Source organism: Papilio xuthus, unplaced genomic scaffold, assembly GCF_000836235.2.
Source record: "Papilio xuthus unplaced genomic scaffold, Pxut_1.1 DF826776.1, whole genome shotgun sequence".
Lineage (NCBI taxonomy): Eukaryota > Metazoa > Arthropoda > Insecta > Lepidoptera > Papilionidae > Papilio > Papilio xuthus.
In genome coordinates, this window is record NW_013531873.1 from 1109149 (window position 1) to 1136513 (window position 27365).

The 27365-nt window shown below is 33.8% G+C and overlaps 3 protein-coding genes across 3 annotated transcripts; 1 reads left to right on the forward strand and 2 right to left on the reverse strand.

Moving 5' to 3' along the window:
• Positions 1-436: 436 nt before the first annotated feature.
• LOC106122896 (probable C-mannosyltransferase DPY19L1) lies at positions 437-7958 on the forward strand. The gene is made up of 10 exons (XM_013319041.1): positions 437-615; positions 1103-1353; positions 2187-2392; positions 2820-3003; positions 3624-4477; positions 4937-5043; positions 5462-5621; positions 6283-6408; positions 6889-7050; positions 7848-7958. The coding sequence occupies exons 1-10, from the start codon at positions 531-533 to the stop codon at positions 7873-7875; spliced, it is 2163 nt and encodes a 720-aa protein (XP_013174495.1). The 5' UTR covers positions 437-530; the 3' UTR covers positions 7876-7958.
• A 1361-nt stretch (positions 7959-9319) lies between these two features.
• Positions 9320-11060, reverse strand: LOC106122843 (BRCA1-associated RING domain protein 1). The gene has a single exon (XM_013318963.1). The coding sequence runs from the start codon at positions 10900-10902 to the stop codon at positions 9328-9330; it is 1575 nt and encodes a 524-aa protein (XP_013174417.1). The 5' UTR covers positions 10903-11060; the 3' UTR covers positions 9320-9327.
• A 250-nt stretch (positions 11061-11310) lies between these two features.
• LOC106122842 (transferrin) lies at positions 11311-27362 on the reverse strand. Its single transcript, XM_013318962.1, has 11 exons — positions 27102-27362; positions 19329-19437; positions 18750-18877; positions 18044-18195; positions 17270-17414; positions 16543-16694; positions 14022-14140; positions 13252-13461; positions 12653-12850; positions 12169-12569; positions 11311-12090 (listed from the first exon to the last, which is right to left on the reverse strand). Exons 1-11 carry the CDS (start codon positions 27187-27189, stop codon positions 11624-11626), a joined length of 2169 nt encoding a protein of 722 aa, XP_013174416.1. The 5' UTR covers positions 27190-27362; the 3' UTR covers positions 11311-11623.
• Positions 27363-27365: the final 3 nt, after the last annotated feature.

Sequence of the window (27365 nt, forward strand, 5' to 3'; positions counted from 1 at the left end):
GTCAGAGCCAATCGTAATTTATTTTGTTATAAACTCAAGATGACCTCAAGGTGAATTCTTTGAGATAAATTTTAAATCATAATTATAAGACATTGTATGCATTCGATATTTTATATACAACATCTGATTTCAATTAATTTAGATAGAGACAGAGAGATGCTTTGTACTCCAATCATAGGACAAAGATTTTTAACTCCGTAGAAACTCATTAGACAAAAAATCCGTATAGCGATGACTTTCAAATCAAACCCAATTATCGCAAGGGTCAAGGATAAATGGATGCATGTATTTAAAAGTGTTTAATTATGCGATATGGAAAATTGTCTTTTATATTTTTTATTATTATTTTTTATCAGGCAACAATAAATACGGTTGTCACACAATCATATGACAACATTAAAAACGTCAATGTCAAAGTATTTTCAATAAACAAATGGAAGGTTAATGTTTCATTCTTTCATTAAATATTTATAATTATAATAATTGAATTAAAAATCGCTTACATTAAAGCATGTGATTAAATAAAAAAAATGGCTGAAAACGCTAATACCGGAGCAAAGGTTTGGAAGTTTGACTGGAGAAGTATTGCGAAATATAGCCTGTTAGGATTTATCGGTACGTAATCTTTGCAGTTTTTTATCGATTCCAAAATTAATACAAATTATATTCAGTTGTTATAAACAGGTTTATATAAAATACAAAATATCTTATACAAATAACATAAAAACCAGTAAATTCGATAAATATATCATTCATTATTCAAATTAGTTGTAAATTTATACTTACGTTACGATTTAGGTTAGGCTCAAAATTTATACGCAATAATAACTGTCGCCCGCGAATCCGTTCGCGCGGAATTAAAAGAAAACTTATTTAGTAGCCTATATGTTCTTCCAGACTATGTTTTACACCTAAACCAAATTTAATCGAGATCCTAGCAGGCATTCTGGAGATATCTTTAAACAAACATCTATAAATTTAAACATACGCATTTATAACATAAGTAAGGTTAAATTTATGTATATATATAATAGTTTTTGTAGTTACCTATTACTTATTTTTTAATATAATCAAGTAAAAAGAACTATTATTTTGTCCCCAGCTTTGTTTTTAGGATTCATACATTACAAATATGTTTCCAACTTGTTTGAAAATGACAGAAACTTCTCTTATCTCTCTGATCTTGAACGGGAGATGTCTTTACGAACAGAGATGGGTTTCTACTATTCATATTATAAAACTATAGTAGAAGAAATACCATATATTGCTGGAATATCCAAAATTATGTACGACAAGTTGGTTGAATATCCAAAAGAAGTAAATGCATTTAATAGATTTAATATTTTTCCAGAGGTAAGCATTTTTTATTCATTATCAGCTATACATCCCCACTAAGGGGCTCGGAGCCTACCCTATAGACTAAGCCTTAGTCAACCATGCTGCATTCATGTTGGTTGACTTCACACATATCTTTGACATTTCTTTACAGATATGTGCAATATCACAATGTATTCCTTCACTGTAAGAACATGGGATAAATGTACATATGTAAAACACATTTTTTACCTTTATTTTTTACTTTTTACACACTAACCCCTGAGCCATGGATGCTGACATTTGTTTATAGTTTAGGCTTAAATAATGCCAGGATATATCTGAGATGTTCATATATATGTGAAGTCAAGTTTAGTGCAGCAGGCCAGGATTAACATAAGCCTTGTCAGTCCTATGTAGGTTTAGAAACTCTTTTGTTCCACAATGATATGTTATTAAAACCAAATTAAATGATTATAAAAGGGTGTCAACTAGTTTCAAGCCCATTCAGGCCTCAAGGGGTATGAGGGTTGTCACTGATTGTGGGATGTATCCAATCATTTTGTAGGATTCCCAGTGGGCTACAAAGTAGTCTATGCCGACACCAAATAATGCATGTTCTAACGCAGTTTAAATAATTAGATTATACTAGTTGTTGTCCGCGACTCTTTCCACGCGGAATTAAAAAAAAACTATTGGTCGCAGCATAATGTTATATAGCCTAAAGTCTTCCTCTATAAATGGACTATCCAACAACAAAATTTTTCAAATCGGACCAGTAGTTCCTGAGATTAGCGCGTTTAAACAAACAAATTCTTCCGCTTTATAATATTAGTATCGATTTGATTATTATAAGATATTGTTTCTTCCAGGTAATAATTGGAACGATATATCGATATTTTGAACCAGCATTAAACTCATCTCATAGAGAATGTCATATGGTTGAACGTGACTCCGGCATGGAGCCTGTGGAGAGTTGTGTGGGACTCGGAGTGCCAATTATATTCTACTTAGAAGTTGTTTGGTGGATGGCTGGGTTAACTGTATCTGTGCTGTTCTTGCATGCAGCCACACTTAGGTGAGTGAGAAGGATGGATAGCTTTTTGTATTTCACATAGTTTTTTTTTAATATTATAAGGTGGCAAATGAAGCAGACTCCTGAAATCACCAAAATGGTGAAGCAATGCTGTTGACTACTTTTAATCGATAGAGGAGTTAACACACAGAAAGAGAATATTTCCCCTTCCTGTGTGTCCCCTCCACCATTAAATCTCCTTCCCCTTCCCATCCTTTCCTGAGGAAAAGAGGAAGGAAAGCTAAAGGATGAATATGCCTTACCTACCTTTAATCGATGGACTAACGGATGTTCAGATCATATTTCCTCTTTCTTTACGTCCCTCCCATGTACATTCCTCTTCCATATATATTTCTCACATGGCCAATATTATACCATATTCTTTAGCTTTATTTTATTGATAGAAAATGGAAATCTCTCCCCTGTCTAGTGGAAACTTATTAGGCGGTCTACTAGCGATTGTCCAGTACTTTGCCAATCACACGGAATGCACGCGAGTTCAATGGGCGCCTAATGAGAGAGAGAATTTTGCGTTACCAATACTTTTACTACAAGGATGGCTACTTACTATACAATTGAGGGATAAACCAAGGAAACATGGCATACGGTTACAGGTAATTGCGATAGATGGCGCTCTTTTGAATTTAAATATATGTGTTATTAGTTTGCCAGATTGGCGCTAGTGTGTTGCGGTGTCAGACAAACTTTTTTATTTTTACATATTATTAGGCGGCAAATAAGCAAGCGGTCACCTGAATTCGCTAAAATAGCGAAGCTAGACCATAGGTATCCGCAATTGCAGATGCGTTGTTAAACTTTAATCAACTGAGGTGGGGACCGATAGGAAGGGGGAAACTTTCTCCTTCTGTGTGTCCCCTCCTCTGTCAAATGTACTTCCCATTTCCCATCCTTTGCTTATGAGAAAAAAATGGGAAGGGGAAGAATAGTTCCTTGTCTTCTTAACAATATCAATGCCACAAGATTCTTATCAGACTGGAGAGTTCATGTCCTTTTTTATCTTATGTTTTATATTCGTAAATAAGTTTGTCTGGCTATCTTACTAATACAAATGCGAATGATTGGATGTATGGATGTTTGTTAGAAGGTATCCCTAGACAGCATGAAGAACATAGTCTGGAAAAACACATGACTACTTAGGTTTTTAATTCCGCGAGATCTGAATAAATTCATATTTGAATGTGTTACATATTTTTTGAATAAAACCTTGTTTCAGGTAGCAATATTTCTTTGCAACTGTCTCTGTCTTTTATTCTGGCAATTTAGTCAATTTATATTCTTCGCACAATTATGTATCTACTTTTTGATGGAGCAATTCTATATAATTGATACTAAAGTCCTTTCTATATTCCTTCACGCGCATTTCTGTGGTTTACATATCGGTCTCTTACAAGGCAATGATATGCTCAAATCGTCATTGTATACATCCAGTTTTGTAGTTCTTTTCCTCTACTCTGTATTCTTTAGTTCAATGAGAATCAAAATTAAAAATACTAAAGATATGATATTAGAATTCTTTCTAATTATATTCCGATTCATTTGTATAGGTATTTCTACTGTATATTTAAAAATATTCATCAGTAAATTTTTAGGAGTTGAAGAGGATTCACATATATGGGATATGTTGTTCTCTAAATTCTCATCTAAATATAAAAATTTTCATACGCTCATTTACACTTGTACTGATGTATTCGATTTCCTCCCCTTCTCTTCCATCGAGAAGATGTTCAATACATTTTTAATACCATTTATTATCGTAAATATATTAAATATATTAAAAAAAACATACGACGACGCAATCATATTGAGAGATAATGAAATATATAAGAAAGAGAAAAAAGAAGATTTAAACAAAGACAAGAAAGAGACAGACGATAGTTATAACGCAGAAAGTAAGACTGAAGTTTTAAATGTATTGATGTTTATTAAATTTGATCCGGCGTTATTTTATAATTTATCACTTATGATGATTTATTGGGTCTTTGCGATATTCGTGATGAGACTCAAACTATTGCTGGCAACACAGATGTGTCTACTCTCATCTTTGATAGCCACAAAGAAGTTATATAGGTAAGTTTAATATTAAGAACTTAGCAAGTAAATTTATAGCAATCAAAAATTAAACACCTTTTTTAGTATCACACTTTTGATAAATTTCTACCTTTGATCGACAGGGAAGGGGACAAATTTTATATATCTTACTAATATTATAAATGCGAATGTTTAGATGGATGGATGTTTGTTTGAAGGTATCCAACGACTGAACATATCGCGATGAAGTTTGGAATACATATACAACATAGTCTGGAAGAACACATAGGCTACTTATTATCTTATTTCTTTAATTCCGTGCAGACGGAGTTGCGGGCGACAGCTACTCTTAGTATATTTTCTTGCAGAAATTTTGCCTTACAAGTATCTCAGATAAGTTTATTAGCCTTTAGTAGTAACGTCAAATCATAAGTTAAAATACTGTTTATTTAAATATGTTTATAATTGTTTTTTTTTATAATGTTGATGTGCATTTAGGTTTCCTAAAAGAATAATGGATCGTTTGCCAGTGATTTGGTTTATGCTACTGTTACCACTCGGTCGGCAGCTAGTGGATAACGTGACCAGAGAAACAGCCCATATTGGTTAGTTAATAACGATAAAAAACATATCCCAAAGACTATCATCATCAGCTCACTATACGTCCACACTGTTGTATAATCAATCATATGTTCTTATCATGACATGCATGATACGTATTTTAAGGTTTAGGCCTTAAGTACGATGGGCCTAAACCTTAAAATACAATATTCGTTCGGGGTTCGAATCCCGTCATTCGACTATTGTCGTAAACCATATCCTAGCACAAGCTTACAGCTTAGTTGGAATGGTAAAAGAAATATTAGTAAATTTACCAAAAAATCTGCTAAATCTGAAAATTGTATATTAAAATAAAGTGATTTTTGCAAAATAAAGGTTTAGGAATTTGATTGGATACTAGTATAATCTGGGAATTTAGACTTTAAAAATTCTGTATTAAAAGTGATCCTCGTGTTTAACTAGGTGAGTTTAGTGACTACCCACAAGAGGAAATGCTTAAATGGATATCAAGTGATGCAGGTACCGGCGCATTTGCCGGTTCCATGCCAATATTAGCTACAGTTATGTTAGCGACGAGAAAACCCATAGTCGCACATCCGCATTATGAAAATTTAGGGGCCAGGTAAGTATTTTATTTATTAAGAACGAGAGATTGAAGCGTCAATAGCCTAATGGTTAAGGGTACGGATTTCCAATCACGAGGTCGGGGGTTCGAATCCCGACATTCGACTATTGTAAACCATATCCTAGCACAAGCCTAGAGCTTAGTTGGAATGGTACAAGAAATATTAGTAAATTTCCAAAATAATCTGCTAATATTTAAAATAAAATATAGGCATGCAAGAATTACGATAGATGCATTTTTATTTATACAATTTTATGTCCATGATTTTTATAATTTGGATAGTTTATTTATATATTATCACTATAATGCTAACTAAGTGAACATTAGCCATAGGCATCCGGCATACTAATCGACAGGGGAGGAGACGCACAGAAAAGGGATATTTCCCATTTCTCGTCCCATCGTCCATCAAATCCATTTCCCCTGCCCATCCTTTATAAGAAAAGGGTGGAAAGGTAAAGATATCTAAAATTAGGCCTCCGGACTGTACTTATCAGACTGTAGTTAGAATCGATTCGCATTTGAGGCGTGTTTTCTGTGTGGTCGTTGTATTACAGCGAACGAGGTCTCACGATTTCCAAACGATTAAACTGTAATTGTCATAAAGTTCAACTGATATATTGTTTTCTTCATGACGAAGTTATATTTTTTTTTTCAGAAAACGTGCATACTCCGTATATAAAGTTTACGGTAGGTTTTCAAGTGAGGAACTGTATGAGGAATTGAGAAATTTAAGAGCGTCTTATCTCATAGTTGAATCCAAATACTGCTATGGAAGGAGCAAGTAAGTAGATTTGTTCAAACAGATAAGTACTCAAATAAATATCCTAAGATTTACACATTACGCGACTGTTATTAATTCAAAAGGTTCTAGTCCCTTTATAGCTAAGGCTCTCTGTAACTAAGATCCTCTATAATTTTGTCCCTCTATCACTAAGACTCTTTGCTGATAAGCCCCTCTATATATAAGCCTCTTTATGGCTAAGAGCCTATGTAGTTTACCCTCTACGACTAAATCCATCTGTAGGTAAGCATCAATATAGACAAGGCCTGTAATAGCTAAGTACGTCTATTACTAAGACCCTCTACGGCTCACCCTGTGTAGATATCCCCATTTATAGCTAAGCCCCTCTTTAACTACGACCCACTATAAATTTGCTCGTCTTTGGCTAAGTTCCTGTATAGATAAAACTCTTTTTCAGCTCTCTATAACAAAACCTCTTTATAGCTAAGCCTCTTTTTAACTAAGCCCCTCGTGTTACAGCAAGGGTTGTTCATTCGCGGACATCTGGGACATAGAGGAGCCAGCATTGGCGCGATTGCCTCAACTCTGCAATTTGTTACTGACAGAAAATGTGGATCATTTCTATCCTGTGTTTAGGAATCAACAGTACGCCGTGTTCCTTGTACACGATTATAGTGTCAGGTAAGTGTTAAGACTAGTCTAATACATATAATGTGTGCTTCCGAATTTCTAGAAGAAGGAAAATGTCATGATGGAACATGTTATTCAACCTTTCGTGAGACATTATACTAAACTGATATATAAAAACGGCTAAACATTCACGTATATACGTCCGGTGGCACCGACTAGTTTCAAGCCCTTCGGGGCCCCTTCATCAGGATGAGCGGTACTGGTATTGGTGCCGCCACCGGACGAATATACGTCAGTGTTTAGCCGTGTTTATATATCAGTTTAGATGGAACATGCACCTACTTATATTTTTTAATAGTATAAAAAGGGATTCGCCTAAATAGTACTAATGCTTTGCCTATGCAACAGATCCGTATAGACAGGATATTTTGCTCTAGGCGTCCCCTCCCCTGTCAAATCTATTTACCCTTCCCATTCTCGGAATTACACGGTCTTATAGCCTGTAAACTAATCACTCCTAAAAGCATGATAAAAAAAGTTGGGAGAGCCTGGTTGATTCCTAATCAATGGTTTAGGGTAGACTTAAACCCTAAGGGTTGCAAAATAAACTGACATATCTTACTTCTTACTTATATTATAAATGCTAATGTTTAGATGGATGGATGTTTGTTTTAAGATGTCTCCGGAACGGTTGAACGGATTTTGATAAAATTTGGCACAGATGTAGAACATAGTCTGGAAGAAAACATAAGCTACTTATTGTTTTTTTATTTCCGCGCGAACGGAGTCGCGGGCGACAGCTAGTTGTTAAAATGAATTAATTTGACTTACGTGTACACAATTTTCAGATATATGCCACGTACTTTTTCAACTTGACGTACATCAAAAGAAAATGAAAAAAACAAACGTTAATAATTACTAAGTTTCTATTTATTTATACTGTAACATATAATTGGAAAAAAAATGTGGCAGCAAACTATTATACAATATACTTTTACAAAAAAAACATTTTGAATTACTGTAAAAGTTATAAAATTGTAAATATTTTATTGTAAAATATATAAATTATCATAAATATTGATACGTAAAGCGAATACTTTGTACCTCTCTTTAAGGAAATTACGCGAACGAATGAACGTGAAAATAAATATTTTTACAACTAGTATTACTGGGGTTAGGCACTTGACTTGTCTCCAGATCCTGGGTTCGAATCCCTCCATGTACCAATGTGTTTTCCCATTTACATATATAAATTTATCCGATGTTACGGTGAAGAAAAACATCGTAATGCACATATCTGTGTTAAATTCAATGATATGTGAAGTTGCACTCTGTCAGCATTGACTATGACCTAGTTCACTTAGGAAGGACCCTCAGTTGGGATGTATAGTGAGCTGATGGATGGATGGTCGTCCAGTAATCATCACTAGTTGTAAAAACATTTATTTTAATAACTGTAAAAGTTAATTTATTGTAAAAAGTATTATATTTAACTCGAATGGAGGAAAAAAACAGTTTTACAAGTAGATTTGATCTCTTATATATTTATTCCGAGGTTGTATTAAGTATAGTCGAATCTGGATAACCTAAAATCTTAAGAGACCGCAATATTTTTCTTGCTTTAAGAGATTTTTTTAAACCTAAGTTTCTTATCCAGGTTCGACTGTAATATAAAATCCGTAGATTTAATATGAAAAGTGAATACCGCATTTAAAGATTTAATTTTTAAGTATTTTTTTTTATTTTATCTTTAATTTATAAATTGTAAATAAATTTATTTTGTAATATTGGAGTATTTAAAATTACTATTTAATTTCTTTTATTTTATGAATATGATAAAAAATAGTGATTTTATTTATCAAGTATTATTAAAAAAACTGTGAATTTTAAAATATAATTTAGTAATAAAAATAAATTTATTCTCATGAAATGATTTTTTATTTACGACCAAAATATTTGTATGTATGTTTGAATAGATGGATGTTTGACTCCTTTTTAATTTAGCTTTTATAATTCCGTGCGGACGGAGTCGCGATTTACAGCTAGTTGATTGAATATACAGTTGCGATAGGATATTTAAAGTAAAGTAACAGCCCTCGAGTCTTGTTACTCTTAAACGAGGTTCAGCCCGGTGAAGCTGTAAATGCCTCTTCAAGGCAAACAGTGACTACTCAGACACAGAAAAAAAAGGATATTCAAATTAAAAAAAAATCTTAAAAATAAAAAATTATTTATTTCTTAAATTGATAACTTTTATAATACAATTAATGAAAAAATCAAATCCAATATATACCAATGACTATGGCGTTTTTTTTTTTTTAATAAAAATCACTCCGGTTCACACAATTCATATTTTTCAATGCATTCTAATAACCAAGCAATTGGTAAAGCTTTCAAATGCTTCATATTATATTTAGGTTCGTAAATATCTTTAAATATAATATAATGTGAACATATTTCCAATTTCCCGCCTTTTTTCGCATGATAAGGCACTAATTTCTCATTCTCCGGAATAGATTCCGGATTTGGTATCCTCCGTAGAACTATACCACCAGCATCGTTGATTAATTTAGATAATATCGTCTTATTTAATATTAAAGTTTTTGTTATTTCAAAATTCGTATTAAAATTGTGTAAATAAAAATGGCAACCATTAAACAATCCCGGTAGTTGTTTATATTTATTATATCTTGAATTTTTTGCACCGTTATACTTTGTTGTACCGATACCTTTGATTTCAAACTCGTTGAAATCTTCTAAATGGTTTTCCGTACTTTTTGTTATCCATTCCGTTGATAGAATCCAAACACCATAGATTATACCTTGCAGTACATCAACAGAGGACAGACATATCCCGTCATCTGTGTCTACAACTAAATGTGTAACCCTTTTAGTGAATTTCGACTCTATAGTAATATTACTATGATGTTTCACTAATGTTTTTAATTTATTTTGTGTTGTACGGTATTGTGTTACACAGTAGACTCTTATATCATCGTAATCTAGTTCCATTTGTACTGAAGATATGTTTGTTATGTTAACAGTTTGAGTATGAATGATATTTTCCATAGCTATCTCTAATGTTTCCTTCATTTCGTTTGTAGCTAACTGTATAGGAGTTTCACCTTTACTATTTTTAGCATTCAAATCTGCTCCGTTAATAACTAATTCGTTAACTATATCTTTATGGTTATATCTGACTGCTTCGTGTAATGGTGTCTCATTATCAGGACCTGGTACGTTGATCAGGGTTTTATAGGTTAATAGCAATTTTACCATATCCAATCTCCCACTTTGAACAGCTTCGTGTAACGGTGTCCAACCTGCATGATCTTTTGTATTTGTATTTGCACCTTCATTGAGCAATTCTTGCACTTTATCTATTTTACCGTGACGACAGAATACGTGTAATGCTGTTTCACCTTTTTTATTTCGCTTTTCTATGTTTTTTATTAGTTTTTGACCAGTAATTATTGTTTGTGGGGAAATTTTTGATGTTTCATCATCAGTTGATTTTTTTCTTAATTCACGGTTGACTTTATTGATTTTTGAGGCGGGTTTTTTAGTGTTCCGAGTTCCTCTTATAGTAACATTTTTATTATCTCCTTTCGATTCATCAATAGGGTTTGTATCTGTTTTAAATTGTGAAAATATTTTGTCTAATTCTAAAGTTGAGTTTACACTTGCCTCTAAAGTATCATCTTTATAAACAGGCTTATCTAATAAAGGTAAATCACATGTTGGACATTTGAATAAATCTTTAATATGTTCTTCGCAAATTAAATGGAAACAACACTTCAATGTAACCGGTTTTTTGCACAATTCATTACAAACACGACACGTATAATCTTGTTTTACTGCTTCTAATGCTATCAAAAACGAATTCATGTTTGCCGAGGTCATACTAAGACACAACTTTATGAATTTTATTTAAAAATACGTTAAACAAAACAAACAAAATTATTTTGTGTGCAGATAAATTTACAAATTGAATATTTATTTGACAGATGACAGAATGACAGTAAGAAAATTGACATCCTTTTTTCTGTCTAAAAATCAAAAAACTGTGTTAATTTCTCTAAAGAGTTTAATATGTAACTCAAACATTAAATAGTTAATTTGATGTTCACAACACTTCAAATACTCAATTAAAATTAATCTACTTTAATTCTCCTCATAACGAACACATTTATTTGGATTAATATTGAAACCATAAAAACTGCGACCAAAAAGTTTTGAAACTTTTAAAATTAATCAAATCTAAATGAAAAGGTTTTTTTATTTTATCACAGAAAAAAGGAAACATATTAGTCGTATTTTTCAATACAAATTGTTTTATTTTTAATAAATTTGCTCCAGTAATGGAAAATTAAAGCTGTTGCAATTTCTTTTTATTAATCAAAATATAATAAAATTCATCCACAAACACAATAGATTAGGAGATTTAAAAAATTAGGCTGTCCGTCACTCGGTTACTTCTTATTTCCTCTTACTACCATAGGCATATGATAGCGATGATTTTGATTAACAATTATAAAGGTAAGGTTATTTCACAGTAGGAAGGTACACGAATAAGTTTAATACCATTTAAGTTGGACTTTATCACAATCTAACTGCAATTTACTTATCTAAATAACAAAGAAACGACTAGAGAGACTGCACACAACAAAATTGTGGGCGCTGATCTAAAACTCGAATCCGGGCTGAGATCGGCCGTTTGACAGGTGTCTTTTTTGACATCTGTCAATGTGCGTTCAAAATTAAGAGGGATTCTGTCATAAGGGTTAAATTTTAACATATCATTTGAGGCGAGGTTCTTCGTGTTGTTGTGGAATAAGACGTCCATTTGATGGTTAAATTGGCCATACATAGAGAACATAGGGCTGTGGAATGGTTGATGTTTGCCAAACAGTTGGTCGAGTTTTGTAAACACATTTGTGATCTCTTGTTTACGCATTTGTGAATTTTTCTTCGAAACAAAAACGTGACCGATATTCGACCAACTAATGAAACAGTATTTGGGATTCTCTTCAGGGCATATGGGTGTTAATTCAACAATATTCTGCGCCCACGGCTCATGGATGATATTTGCTGAAAGAAAATTACGTTTTATTTTTTTAGACTTGATTTAACTAGAAATATTTGTTAAAGAAAGTTAATTAAACTAACCTTTATATTTATTATATGTATTCATACTGAAAAAAGCAACATCACTATTTCCTTCAACCAAACTCCTCAAGGCGTTTAATTCTCCATTACCATCATCCTTCAAGCAGTTTTTAGTTAATTTATCTACGATTTCGGCAGTAGCATTATGTTCTTGTATACCGGGGGCGCAAATTTCACTGAAAAAGCTTATAAAATGTTCGCAAGGCACTTTTAATTTGTCAGCGAAGTATTGTGAAACAGAATGCCAGGCGACGCCGTCGAAGCGCGGGAAAACAGCCCGTTTCCCGCGTAGATCTGTCATCTTTTCCAACATGGCGTCCTTCCTTACGTAAGCTACAACTGTGTGAGTTTTCTCGACTATCGGTGTCGCTTCGTGGAGAACAGCGGTGAGACCGTAGTCACTGTAATAAATAAAAACAAATTTACACATAGATAAAATAGCGAATTTACTGCCTAGCTATAATTTTTTTTTTCAGTTTCATACCTAATTCCAGAAACAAGCGAATCGCCATCAGCAACCATCACATCGCTGTCTCCGTCGCGCACACCGGCCATGCAATCTCGCGTGCTCGCTCTAATGGTACACTGGAGGGGAGGCGTGATGCCGTACACCGCGCTCGCTTCACTCAACCATTCGCATTTGTTCTTCTCCAATATTGATTTAGTGCAGAAAGTTATGTGCCTATAAAATCAAAGATATGTTAAAAAAAACCTCAGAGATTGACTTTACTTACAGAGATAATAAAAATAAAATATTTATTAATTGGAAATGCAATGATCAAGACTAATTAAAGTACAATTTGCTATTAGATAGAAAATTCAAATTACTCTTTGACACTAACTGTCAGACTCATATGGATACATAATCTTTGTTTTTTTTTAATTAGCGTATTTTTTATAATTAAAAAAAACATATTGTTTTTATTCTTATAGCTGTCGCCAATTAAAACATAATTAGTAGGCTACGTGTTCTTCCAGACTATGTTCTATATGTATAGTAAATTTCATCGAGATCCATTCAGCCGTACAAGAGATAACTTCAAACATCTAAACATTCGCATTTATAATATTAGTAAGATATACCTAGGTGGATCACATCCGCTCTGACTGTATGCTTCTCTGAAGCCTCGTGCTGTTGCTAAATGGTCTAACGGCGCACGCGGCGGGTACAGCGGTATTGGCGCTGCACGTAACTCAAGTAGCGCTGCAAGCGCTCCTCTCCAATGTCGGTCTACAGCTGCAGCGCTTGATGATATAGATTGAGTTAACGCGCTCACCGCTGCAGCCGCTTTTCTGTAGACGTATGTATAAATTAGTGGTTATAAGACGTAGATTTTGTGACTATTTGATTTTCGCCATTTTGGCGCTTTGTAGTGATGTGAATTAGAACTAATAATATATAACTGTCACGTAACAAACGCGTTTAAATCGGCACCATACAAAATCTATCATTTCCAAGAAATCGATTATTCGTGTCTTACGAACTTGATTTCAACGATATTTACGAGTTAAGCGTCAATAGCCTAATGGTTAAGGGTACGGATTTCCGACCACGAGGTCGGGGGTTCGAATCCCGACATTCGACTATTGTCGTAATCCATATCCTAGCACAAGTTGGAATGTTTAAAGAAATTTACAAAAAAATCTGTTAAAATTAAAAAAAAAAATTCAACACTAGTTGTCACCCGCGACACCGTTCGCGCGGAACTACAAAAAAAAACTTAATTAGTAGCCTATGTGTTCTTCCAGACTATGCTCTATGAGATCCATGCAGCCGTTGTGGAGATACCTTCTAACATTCATCTAAACATTCGCATTTATAATATTAGTAAGATTTATTTGTAATATAATACCTTTTAGCAACTATCACCGGCCAGGGTCTGTTCAGCCAGACACAAGGATCCGTATTGTTGGTGAGGGGCTGCCAACTGCCGTCACGACAAAGATACGCCAGGTGATCTGTTGCAGTGTCCTTGAAAATAAGATAAATTAGTGTTTGCATACTTTAAGAGCGTCTGTAGGTCAGGGGTTTACTTGACTTGTAATCTGCAGGTTCGAATCCCGCCATGTACAGTCAGCGTCATATAGATCGTCACAGACAAGATATGCAAATATATAGGTACATCAAAAGTAATCAATTATATCGGTACAACAAAAGTCCTCAAAATAATAGATACATTCACCCTGCTCAAAAACATCGGTACATACACAGCGTCAAATATATGAGTACATGCAAGATGCTCATAAATATCGTAGCATCCACAGCGTCATAAGTAACGAAGCAGTCAAGGTGCTCAAAAATATCGGTACATTTGACAAAATTGAACTCTATCTCTATATACTTGTGATACAATTTGGAATAAACTACTTCTGTTACATTCATTTGACACTTTGCATCAAACCATTTTTCAAAATTTACTAAAAGTGTTCGACGCGGATGACAGATATTACGTAGATAAAACCAACATCAAATTTAAGTTTGTCATCATATATGCTAGTTTGGTCTCGTGGCCTTACCGTTCGCCGCCGTTGGTACGTAAGTTCGGCGATTCAAATCCCAAGCAACTATTTTTTTTTTTGATATTTAAACTTTTTAATTTTAATATCGAAGCACATGTAATTAAACTCTATCGCCGTAGTTATTAGGTACTTTTTGATATTGCCTTGGACTAATGAGTTTGAACGCTAAAGTACTTTTCTATTTCAAACAAAAATGAAGGAGATAAAGTGATGCTATTGACATGTAATTTGTTTATTACTCATGTTTGTTAAACTTGTACCGGTAAAAATAACACTTTTACTTTTACCTTTTACTGATACTGATTATATTTAAGAAACAAAGAAAAAAAATCTGAATGTCAATATCCAAACTACATCAAATTTTTGGTCGATTGCAATAAACATTCCAGTGTGCGTGGGCGCGCACACATATGTAGATAACACTTGTACGTATAGTTTCCGCGCGTACCATTCTTAAAACCCGCAAAGACAATCCACGCTCCGCCCACTCACTTCAACCACGATGGTCTGACTTAATTGTTGTTAACTTTATTTAAATTTCTTTCTACCCGACAGCGAAAATTATAAAAAAAATTGTCGAGCAAAATTTTACATTACCAAATTTTTACTGGTTATGAAAAAATAACCACGTGATTGATAAAATGAAAAAAAAGTAGCCTGAGATTCGAACCGGTAAACTTACATATTACGGCAAACATACTAGAATACTGCGCCAAACTAGTATATATTGTGACAAGGCAAAATTTGATATTAGTTATTACGTATCTGTCATATTCGGCGTGACAAACTTTTATAATATATTTAAGCGTTATGACAGGAGAAGAAAAATATTGGGTTGCCCAGTAAGTTCGTGCCGCTTTATAAGGAAAATTGAAACCCTGTCCTCTTAAATTTTTGGAAATGGTTTTAAATTATATTGGTACGACTCTATACCTAAAACGTCTTTTATTTTTGGCTAAAATTTTAAAAATTAGTTTTTATCTCAACCAATGAAATGAAATTATTCACAATATAGAAATTTTTGTGACGTTTGATAATGGTGGAAATCCGAAAATGAATCCACTTCAGCTGCAGTCTATTGTAAGCTTTATATCGAAAATCAGAACGAACTTTCCGGACAACCTATAATGTTAATACAAAGTGTCAAATGAATGTAACAGAAGGAGTTTATTCCAAATTGTATCACAAGTATATAGAGATAGAGTTCAATTTTGTCAAATGTACCGATATTTTTGCGCACCTTGACTGCTTCGTTACTTATGACGCTGTGGCTGCTACGATATTTATGAGCATCTTGCATGTACTCATATATTTGACGCTGTGTATGTACCGATGTATTTGAGCAGGGTGAATGTATCTATTATTTTGAGGACTTTTGTTGTACCGATATAATTGATTACTTTTGATGTACCTATATATTTGCATATCTTGTCTGTGACGATCTATATGACGCTGACTGTACCAATGTGTTTTTCCATTTCCGATTTACATATGTACATTTATCTGATGTTACGTTGAAGGAAAACACCGTGATGCTGCACATATCTGAGAAGAAATTCAAAGATATGTGTGAAGTCAGTGTGGTTGACTATGGCCTAATCACCCTTAACTTAGGGTAGGCTCCGAGCACCTCGGTGGGGACGTATAGTGAGCTGATGATGATGATACTTTATAATACTTATTACTCAGGTTAGAGAGAAACCTCTACAAGCGAGAACGGTCTCACAGTCCAGACGGACGACCTCCACAAGCGAGAAACTCGCGTTAGAGAGACCTCTACGAGCGAGAAATTCGGTTTAGAGAGAAACCCCTATAAGCGAGAAACTTGGGTTAGACAGTAACCTTTTATCATACCTTGAAATAAGCTTTGACGTCATTAAGTTCAGACCACATGACGTCACCGGCACCTTCAGAGAGACATGCCAGCGCACCACCATCTCCCCAATAACGATCATTCTCTGAGCAAGTGGACCGACATGCAGCACAAAGAGATGGGTACTTCTTTTCTAAAAAAGAAAAATAATTAGTAATTAATTAATTGTCATTTGACTCGTGTTCTGAAGTTTCCCTTAGTCATTGAAATCGATTTAGTAGTTAAGGAAGAATAAGATAGTATTTGAAGCCGGTTAAAACAAGATAACGCTCAAAAATCAGAACGACAGTGGCAGAGTAAAGTTCGGATTTTTATAATTACCTGACGGTAAAGGAAAATATCTAGATGCAATTAGCACATATCTAGTTCTTTTTTAATATTAATAAAGAAAACGAACAAAGAGACCGATGTCCATAGGCATTTGCATGCATTCCTTGCCTATCTGTGATCTACGGGTAAGGCGCACAGAAAGAGAATATTTTCCCTTCTTATGCATCCTCTCACTCAAACCCACTTCCCCTTCCTTACTTCATGAGAAAGTAGTGAGAAATCCCTTCCATTTAAAGATAGAAATGCAATAATTACGAGAGGAACCCCGAATATCTTTTTTTTTTTAATAGAGTAGGGGGGAAAACAGTGCGAACACCGAGGTGTTCATCATCATGACCAGAGGAACCTCGGATGCGTTGCTGGCCTTAGTTATCTTACTTAGTTCAGCATTTCTTGTAGGTTCAGGTACCCAAGGGCCGGCTTTGCAAGCTCTACTAAAGAAGTCTGCTAGTGCTTTTATCCTGTTCTCACTGAGCGAGAGGTTCGGATCACACGATCTTGTTAACACCAATGACTCTAGATACTGAAACAAAAAAATAATTATAATTAAAAAAAAAAAACAGTGCTATACTTCTTTCACCTTTTTAACTTGCAGCTTTGATATTAAAAGTCCTGAACCATAGATAAAATAGAATTAACAATAAGCGAGACACTCGGGATAGAGAGAAACCTCTATAAGCGAGAAACTCGGGTTGGAGAGAAACCTCTATAAGCGAGAAACTCGGGATAGAGAGAAACCTTTGTAAGCGAGAAACTCGGGTTAGAGAGAAACCTCTATGAAGGAGAAACTCGGGTTAGAGAGAAACCTCTATAAAGGAGAAACTCGGGTTAGAGAGAACCTCTTTGAGCGAGAAACTCGGGTTAGAGAGAAACCTCTATAAGGGAGAAACTCGGGTTAGAAAGAAACCTCTATAAGCGAGAAACTCGGGATAGAGAGAAACCTTTGTAAGCGAGAAACTCGGGTTAGAGAGAAACCTCTATAAAGGAGAAACTCGGGTTAGAGAGAACCTCTTTGAGCGAGAAACTCGGGTTTGAGAGAAACCTCTATAAGCGAGAAACTCGGGTTAGAGAGAAACCTCTATAAGCGAGAAACATATCATAGTCCCTGGCTTTAAGTTCAAATGTATATTTAGATTTTATAAAATATCATACCCCAGAAAGTGTATCACTGAGAGGTCGCAAATCATCCAAACCGACGCCAGGATGACAAAGAGAACTATTTCTCAATATTGACGTCAAGGGAGCGGCACTGTCCGGCAATATTCTCCTGTTCACTACGGCAACAACACTGCGCTCGAATTGTTCTGAAAAAAATTAAAAAATATATATGTAAACTAGCTTTTGCAAGCTACTATTTAACTTAATCTGCATGTGAGTTAAAAAAACTACATGAATCCTTTTAACAGTGGTAGAGCGAGCTTTAACATCTTCGCACGAATTGTCTCGCCCGGTGAAATACCACGATCACACAGAAGACAGGCGTCAAGTTGAAGCAATTCCAACTACAGTCTGATGAGTGTGAGTTACAGAGGCTTAATTTTAGTCCTCTTTTACTTCCTACCCTCTTTCTTATAAGGAAAGGATGAGAAGTGGAAGTGGATTTTCCGAATAAGGGGATGCATGGAAAGGAAATCTTTCTGTGCCTCTTCTCCGACGATTAAAGGTAACGCATCTGCAATTGCGTATGTCTATGGGCTGTCGCTTCGCTATTTCAGCTATTTCAGGTGACCGCTCACTCATTTGCTACCTTATGATATAAAAAAATGTCCGTTGAACCGTTATACAGTTATATAATAAACTGTCTGTCTGTCTGTCCACTATAATTGAACATTACTCGAGATTTTTTTTAAATACTTACTGTCTCTATCTCGTAATTCATTCGTGACCAGTACATCTACGTTAGCCCATCTCGCAGCCACCAGGTCTTCAGGACTGAAGACTCCAAAGTCAACAGTACCCTTACTAATACGCCGGAGACAATCCAATCTGAAATTAACATGTGTAAATATTAGATGATGCCTCCGATTTAGTCGTAATGAAATTAAAAAATAAGTCTTTGCGCTATTCCTGACTGTGATCTTTGTCCTAAATGTCTTCTAGACTCGTTGAGCCGTTATGGAATTACGCGATATCGCTTCTTTTCTTTCTTTCGCATTTATAACATTAGTAAGATTGATGTAAAACAGAGGTGTGTCAGAATAACGATGACGCTTGTATCTTATTACATAAAAACTTCTTACGTAATATTATAATTTTGTTACATGGATCTCGATGAAATATGGCATATTAGTAGAACATAGTCTGGAAGATTATGAAGAAGAATATGCTAATGAGTTTGTTTTAATACCGCACCGAAAGAGTCTTGGGCGACAGCTAAAACTTAAAAAAAATACGAATAAGTACACTAAAATTACACTAGATGGCGTTATTTCCTTACCTGTCAGTTCCAAGTACACATTCGATTTTGGAATTCTCTTCGTCCAGCACCGGACAGTATTTGGCGCCACGTTTGTACTGACCCCGGCCTTCTACTATACACAGGCGTACTGTAAGCAAAATAAATACGTTAACAACATTAAAACTCTTCAGCCCATTACAAGGGTTACTAATAGTCTGGAAGAACATATAAACGACCTAATAAGTGTTTTTTTTAATTTCGCAAAAGGCTAAAAGGTAGTTGCTATTTATAAAGCTAAAATAATTAATTTAGAGAATTAAGCGATGTTATATCTGCGTAAATATATTTATTTGTTCACATTTATATGTTAAATATTATTATAGAGACCTTTGCACATACGCAACACTGACCTCGGTCCGAAAACATTTAACATGACGTCATCATGTTACGAAATCGTAACCGTAATCCGCAGTGACGTATTATATATTGTCATCTCTTTCATTCACTTTGGTAAAACAGAGACAACAACATATAAGATGTTGCGCAGTGATTATGACAGACATACAATAGACGAAGGTAACTCAATTAAAATTGGTGACCTGTAGATCAGTTTACGACTCATACGTGTGAAGCAGATCAGTGATCCGAGTCTCAGCATAGCTCAATAGTTACATTTGTCAAGTCACCAAACCTAGTAGCTGGACTAACCAGCCAATTTAGCCGGAACATTTCAGTAAAAGGCCGCACCTTGTTGAGGATTTCGTCTTAGTGTCAGGTATGACAAAAAATTGTATGTAAAATCACTCTCGTTTACTAAATGTAAAAGTGTACCAAAGCCGGACAATCCAGACACTTTATTTTAGCTGGACGCAATCAAAAAGCCTACCTATGTCCGGCTTTATCCGGACGCGATGAGCTTTGAGTTGCCAATTGAGTTGTTGATCCGCTCAACGATTCAGTTATATGTGAGCTGAATTTTGAACCGGTTCAGAGTGGTTTTGTACATGGCTGTTTAAAATATTCTCGTTTTTGGATTCGTAGTAATGGTATGTAGGCGGTGACAGCGCGTTTTCATTTCAATTATGACCTTGACATACTTTTATGCCTACGGATGTTAATTTCCGACCAAAATGTAATTGCTAAAGTTCAATGGATCTTGATTAAATTAAGCATTCATATAGAAAATAGTCAAAAAGAACATATACTCGTTAAGATTTCTTTTAATACCGAACGGACAGAGTCGCAGGCGACAGCTAGTACATTCATAATCGTAAAACCAGTTAGCAACAATTCTATGGAAATCACGCGTCTATTTGACATACGATTCGCAATATCTTTAAGGAAAATACAAAATAACTCTAGCTAACATTGGCCTTTGCAACAAATAACCAATGTAACATAGTCGTCTCATATATAAAAACTAATTTTAATTTAAAAGTGGCATATTATCCTTACTGATATAAATGCGAATGTTTAGATGGATGTTTGTTTGAAGGTATATCCAGAACGGTTGAACGGATCTCGATGAAATTTGGCATACATATAGAACATAGTCTGAACACATAGATTACTAATTAAGTTTTTTTTAATTCCGCGCGGACAATGTCGCGGATGACAGGTAGTGTAATTTTAATATGAATTAAGCATACAATTTGTTTATAATTTTACTTAAACAATGAACGCAACGATTATTTCTTTAATAACTTGATTAGCAAGTGATATATAATTCATAATTTAGCTTAATTATGCAAATATAATGTTCTTTTTTACCTTCTTACAACACTATTGTTGTGAAATGATAGCGTGGGTTTTCTCAAAAAGAATTCAAAGATAAAGACTAAAAGGTAAGTAGGTATAATATACTTTATCCAAAGAGTAACTGTCACTCGCAATCCGTCCGCGCGAAATTAAAAAAAAAACTTAATTAGTAGTCTATGTGTTCTTTCACATATTTTCTTTATCTATGCCAAATTTCAGCGAGATCTATGCAGCCGTTTTGGAGTTCTAACAACGTTAGAACGTTATACGTTTTTAAATCTAGGAATTGACAGACTCAATCAATTCGAACTATCGATTACAATAAAAAATATTTAAAAAAAAAACAAAATCTACAAGTTTTTCGCACAACGAACATTTCGAACCAAAAGCGTTTTGCTAAAATAAAAAATATCATACCGCGATTTATTTTGTTATTATAAAAGAAAAAAAAAAACATAAAAGTACTGGAGACGACCAAGCGACCTTGAAAATGACCGTCAGATGTCTGAACGCGACAATAACCTGTTCATTGTGAACGCGCGAAACGTGCTTGAAATTAAAAAAAAACAAAGATTAATTATCTGTGCATGTTCAAGTTTGCGCACTTTTTTTGACATTTACAACTTTATTTATTTTCAATTTACGTAGTTTATTAAAATGAAATATTTGGATTAAAATCAGGTAAGAAATTGGTTTTAAATAATATAAGTAATTTACTATTTAAGATTGTTTTATACAAATTTCTATATCTATAAATTAAGATTTTTTTAACAATTTCATTGAACTAACGGTCGTCCATTGGTCGGAATTTGACAATAATTCTTTTTAATTTTTATTAATATAGCTACCATAAAACTTAGTCTTTAAATTCTTTTCGTTCACACAATTTCCTTAAAATGACACATTCGATCAGACTTTATAGCCATAACTTGTGATATTCCTCAGACGAACAAAAATGTCGCCTATCACAACCCTCCAAACTTTGGCAAGCTATTTAATAAACAATATATTACTTTGTTACAGAAAATTCTTTTTTATCCGTCAAAGAAGGTTTCAATTCGTCTGAATTTTTTATGTGTGTGTTACATACTCTGGTACTGGTGCTCAGAAGTAAGTCCCTTTTTTTTATTAATTTTTGAACTAAACTGATATATAAACACGGCTAAACACTCACGTATATACGTCCGGTGGCGGCACCGACTAGTTTCGAGCCCATCGGGGGCCCTTCATCAGGATGAGTGGTACTAGTATTATTTCGCGGACGCGGCCCTCAGCTCACTCATGCGACGGGCCTGGCCTATAATGTCTCACGAAAGTTTGAATAATTTAATTTTTGAACTGACTAGAAGTCTAGTGGATTTTGAATTTATGGTCAAAATGGGTCACGAAAATTATAGAAATAGAACCTTTTTGCTTTCTTCATACAGGCTAAACTATAGGACATATATATGAATGACATATGATCGAATTGTAGCTTATTAAATTTGCTAAATAAAAGACCGCGATAGCATATATCTATTTTTACAGTTTTTTCACTATAGCCATTTTTATCTTTGGAAATATTTAAATTCTGCATATAAACATAACGTAAATGTCAACAGGATCTAAAATAATCATAAACAGACGAAAAATACGTGGGCGTGAAAACAGGTATACGTGTTGATTATTCGATTTTATATTAATGTAGCTAACTTTTGCCCGCGACTCCGTCCGCGCGGATTTGAAAAAAACCTAATAAGTAGCCTATGTGTTCTTCCAGACGATGTTCTATATGTATGCCTAATTTCATCGGGATCCGTTTAGCCGTTCTGGAGATACCTTGTAATAAACATCCATCTAAACATTCGCATTTCTAATATTAATTTATAGTAAATAGTAAGATATAAAGGTTAAATTGCATTATGTATGGCAAATTACTATAAAATTAAAAACAAAACTTTAATTTGTCATAAACGGGTTTCAAACGTAGATTAAATCAATTTGTTCTGCTGTTTGAGGTAAAATTACCTTAACGTACCTTATTATGCTTATACATCTTACTAATATTATAAATGCGAATGTTTAGATGGACGTTTGTTAGAAGGTATTTCAAGAACGTATCAACAGATCTCGCTGAAATTTGACACATATAGAACAGTCTGGAAGAACATATAGCATTCTTATTAAGTTTGTTTTTACCGACATCTTCATGGCAGTAGAAACTATATGTTAGAGACCAATTAAAGCATCGAAACAATTACGCAAGGAAATACCCAAACGCATCAGTTGACAGATAAACAAGGAAAAAATGAACCGTATTTAGGATCATACCGCGAAATTCATGGAAAATAAAAAACAAACAAAAACCTGTGTTCTCGATTCCAAGTTTAAAAAAAAACTAGCGTCAAAGCACCAAAGAGCACGTATTAGTCAATATGGTGTTTGACACAGATCTATAAATGCGTTGTGACTATAATTTATTTACAATAGGCTATATTATATTTGGTAGCACATGGCTGTTAACTTTTAAAGTATTTTCTTCCTATAGTTCTAACCATAATACATATGATTGACATTATAACCTTTTTAACAGATCAGAGACTTATTTTGGATTGTGACAGATGACAGCTGTCAAAAATGATAAATTGATCGATTATAATGAGAAATAAATACCATATTCTACTTGTTTTATTATCTGTGTCTCTTATAATCTACATATTTTATTAGAGCGTCCATGGCTCAGGGGTTTCAACACTTGACTTGTAATCTACAGGTCTTTCGTTCAAATCCCGTCATGTACCAAAGTGTTTTTCGATTTACGATTTACATATGTACATTTATCTGATATTCTTACGGTGAAGGAAAACATCGTGATGCTGCACATATCTGAGAATAAATTCAAAGATATGTGTGAAGTCACTGCACTTGGTCAGCGTGGTTGACTATGGCCTAATCACCCTTAAATTGGGGTAGGCTCCAAGCCCCTCGGTGGGGACGTATAGTGAACTGATGATGTATTTCTTCTATAAGAATTATTGCGCGTGTTGCTGGAAGTATTTTTTTTTTAATTAAACATCGAGTACTGTAGTGAAGTAGAATACGACCAGTATTAAAATGGAGTTAAGTTTTTATTTCATATACAACTAAATGCTTATAATCTTTATCCTGAACAGTAAACATTTTACAATAAATAATTTGGTAACAGGAAAATATAAGTTAAGAAAATAAATGTTATAACAAAAAGGTCTATAATGTTTTTTCTTATAGAAGACGGACGCCCGCGACTCCGACATGTCAGTGCGTACTCAGAAAACTTAATAAGTAGTCGTTCCGGAGATATCTTTTATCAAACATCTAAACTTTGAATTTATTTTATATAATATAAGTAAGATATAAAACCTAACTTAGGGTAGGCTCCGAGCCCCTCGGTGGGGACGTATAGTGAGCTGATGAAGATGATGTTGATGAAGATATAAAATGGATAAAATCGTAGTAACCTCTAAAATCAAATCTTTAGTAGAACGCACAAGTTTAACAAACTTTTTTTTTAAATTCCGCTCGGACGTAGTCGCGGGCTAATGTTAGTTAGCCTGTACAAAAATCCAGAATGTATGTATGTCAGTTCCAGATTAGTTCAGCAACTCTGTATATTTAAATATTAACAAACAAACATCCAAACGCATTTCTTTTGTGGTCGAGCAAATCTGAGATCACACGGAAGTCTGTGGTTTGGTCGCCTTCAAACTGACGGAAGGTCGAAAAAGCGCGGGAATTATTTTACACAATGAAAACATAATAAACATTATTCAGACATAAATATACGTATAAATAGTGTATTTATCCACAATTAATAAAGAATACCTGGATGCTGGATCCTGGAGCTTTGCTCGGTATTTTTTTTAATTGTGTATTTTGGAAATTATATTCAAGTACGAATTACTAATAAAATGATGAAATATGAATAATATTTTTCGATCTTACCGATAGAAAAAGTTAAGTTTATGTTTAAGTTGATTATCGATAAAACACGAATAAAATGACATTTTCTAAAAATGATTCCTAGCTAGATCGATTTATCGCCCCCGAAACCCCTTATATAATAAATTTTATGAAAATCGTTGGAGCTGATTCCGAGATACATATTTAAAACCATTTTTTAAATAGTTTTCTGAAAAATATTTTACACTTTTATTACGTACTGGCTGACTGTGAAAACTGAATTGCTAGCTTATGTGTTCTTCCAGACTATGTTCTAAATCTATGTCAAATTTAATCAAGATGCGTTAAACCGTTCCGGAGATAGCATCCCCAAACATCCATCCATCTAAATTCGCATTTATCAATCTTAAGAATTAAATCTTGCTACACGTCAAACGCTAGGGTATTTACCTGGACGTAAAAACATCATAATTAACAATGACATTTCATATTTTCCATACATGTCTATGACACAATAATTACCTTTGAATTACAAATGTCCATAGTTATCGAGTCAATATGAAATTATCAGCTTTTATTTCCTGCAATATCTAGAATTTCCTTGTAATATTTACTTACTTTTTCCTTGTAAATTAGAATTCCTGTCTTTAAACACTACTATAAAGATTAATAATTGAGCGTCGGTATGTAAAAAGATCTCATATTTCGTACACATATCTTTATATATATAATTCTTCTGTGAGTGTGTATGTCACTGAACTTCTCTCAAACGACTGGAGCGATTTTGATGAAATTTTTTGTGTGTGTTCAAGGAGGATCTGGGAATGGTTTAGATTCACAATTTTCATCAAATATTAACTTCATATTAATTTATTCAAATTAAAGACGTGTAGACAGGACAACGTCTGTCGGGTCCGCTAGTTATTTATAAAAATTTAAGATATATATCCGTCTGTAAGTCCGTGTTTATAACGGATAATCTCCGAAACTATGCATGCAGGAGTGATAGGCCATTTGACGCTGACAAAGTCGTGATGCAAAGTTAATATTAGGTTAATTTCAAAAATAACTTTGACTTTATTTAACTACTAGCTATCTATTAAAAAAAAACTTAAAAATTAAAAAAAAAAAACTTAAAAAGTAGCCAATACGTTCTTCCAGATTATGTTATACATCTGTGCAAAATTTCATCACGATACATTGAACATTCGCATTTATAATATTAATAACACGTAGAATAACAGTTTAACAAGTTTTATATTCACAATATCGTATAAAGAAAAAAAATTAAATCGGCCTTTAGCAAGTGACATTTGTTTTTTTTTTACCTGAGTGTCACTCAACTCGTATGCTTCGCGTATCATAAAGTCAGCTATTTTTTTTAATTAATTGGTCAAAGCCTTTTTTTATTCGGTTTCGTTTATTTAATAACTAGAAGCTCGTTGATAAACGTATTACAGATTTTGTAAGCGTCCTTTTCCACTGAGCTGGCAGAGCGACGCGACTCTGAATATAATTGTTGTTTGACAACATATTATAATTATGTCAAATATGTCAATATCCAATAAGATAGAGATATATAAATGCTAAATTTGTTATCAGTCATGTCTATTATGATGTCTTCTACAATCTTATATATCTTACTAATATTATAAATGCGAATGTTTAGATGGATGGATGGATCTTGATGTAATTTTGCATAGATGTAAAACACAATCTGGAAGAGGCCATGGGCTACTAAGTTTTTTTTTAATTCCGCGCGGACGGAGTCGCGGGCAACAGCTATTAATATTATAAATGCGAATGTTTGGATGGATGTTTGTTTGAAGGTATCTCCGGAACAGATGCATGGATCTCGCTGAAATTTTGCATAGATGTAGATCATAGACTGGAAGTTCACATAGACTACTAATTGAGTTTTATCAATTCCGCGCGGACGAAGTCTTTTGCCTTAAAAATACTGGTTATAAATTTAAATTTAAAAAGAAACCTAGCGGTCTGCGGTATTTAAATTAATATTTGAAATGCTTCAGGTCTTTTTTATAAAACAAGGAAACAATGAATTTGCAAATCATCATAAATGATTAAACGTCTATTACAAACGACATTTTTCCTGTTAAATTAAAAAAAACTTACAATTTCCATTCTGACCAGAGCCAGGTCCTTGTGGTATCACAAAATTAACGCACAAAAGAAAAAAAAGTAACCGGCACAAAGAATTCATTTTCGAAATTCAAAAAATAAAAAAATAAACCGTTCTACGGACAATAAAAATTCCCGCTTAATTGACAGATTAAAAATTTATATTTTTTTTAAATCGCAAACATTTTTGTTAAACGCGGGAAAAACGTCCGTATAGCGGACAGACTGACAACATACTGGACACTACAAGGTGTTCGA

What these genes read in the sequence shown, in the direction of transcription:
- LOC106122842 (XM_013318962.1), bottom strand. Translation starts at nt 27,189, where the DNA reads ATGAATTCTTTGTGCCGGTTACTTTTTTTTCTTTTGTGCGTTAATTTT. An exon ending in AGCGGATGTGATCCACCTAG is followed by an intron (nt 12,851 to 13,251) that starts GTATATCTTACT and finishes TTGATTTTATAG; the next exon opens with GCACATAACTTTCTGCACTA. An exon ending in TACATATAATAAATATAAAG is followed by an intron (nt 12,091 to 12,168) that starts GTTAGTTTAATT and finishes ATTTTCTTTCAG; the next exon opens with CAAATATCATCCATGAGCCG.
- LOC106122843 (XM_013318963.1), bottom strand. Translation starts at nt 10,902, where the DNA reads ATGACCTCGGCAAACATGAATTCGTTTTTGATAGCATTAGAAGCAGTA.
- LOC106122896 (XM_013319041.1), top strand. Translation starts at nt 531, where the DNA reads ATGGCTGAAAACGCTAATACCGGAGCAAAGGTTTGGAAGTTTGACTGG. An exon ending in TATGAAAATTTAGGGGCCAG is followed by an intron (nt 5,622 to 6,282) that starts GTAAGTATTTTA and finishes TTTTTTTTTCAG; the next exon opens with AAAACGTGCATACTCCGTAT. An exon ending in TACTGCTATGGAAGGAGCAA is followed by an intron (nt 6,409 to 6,888) that starts GTAAGTAGATTT and finishes CTCGTGTTACAG; the next exon opens with CAAGGGTTGTTCATTCGCGG.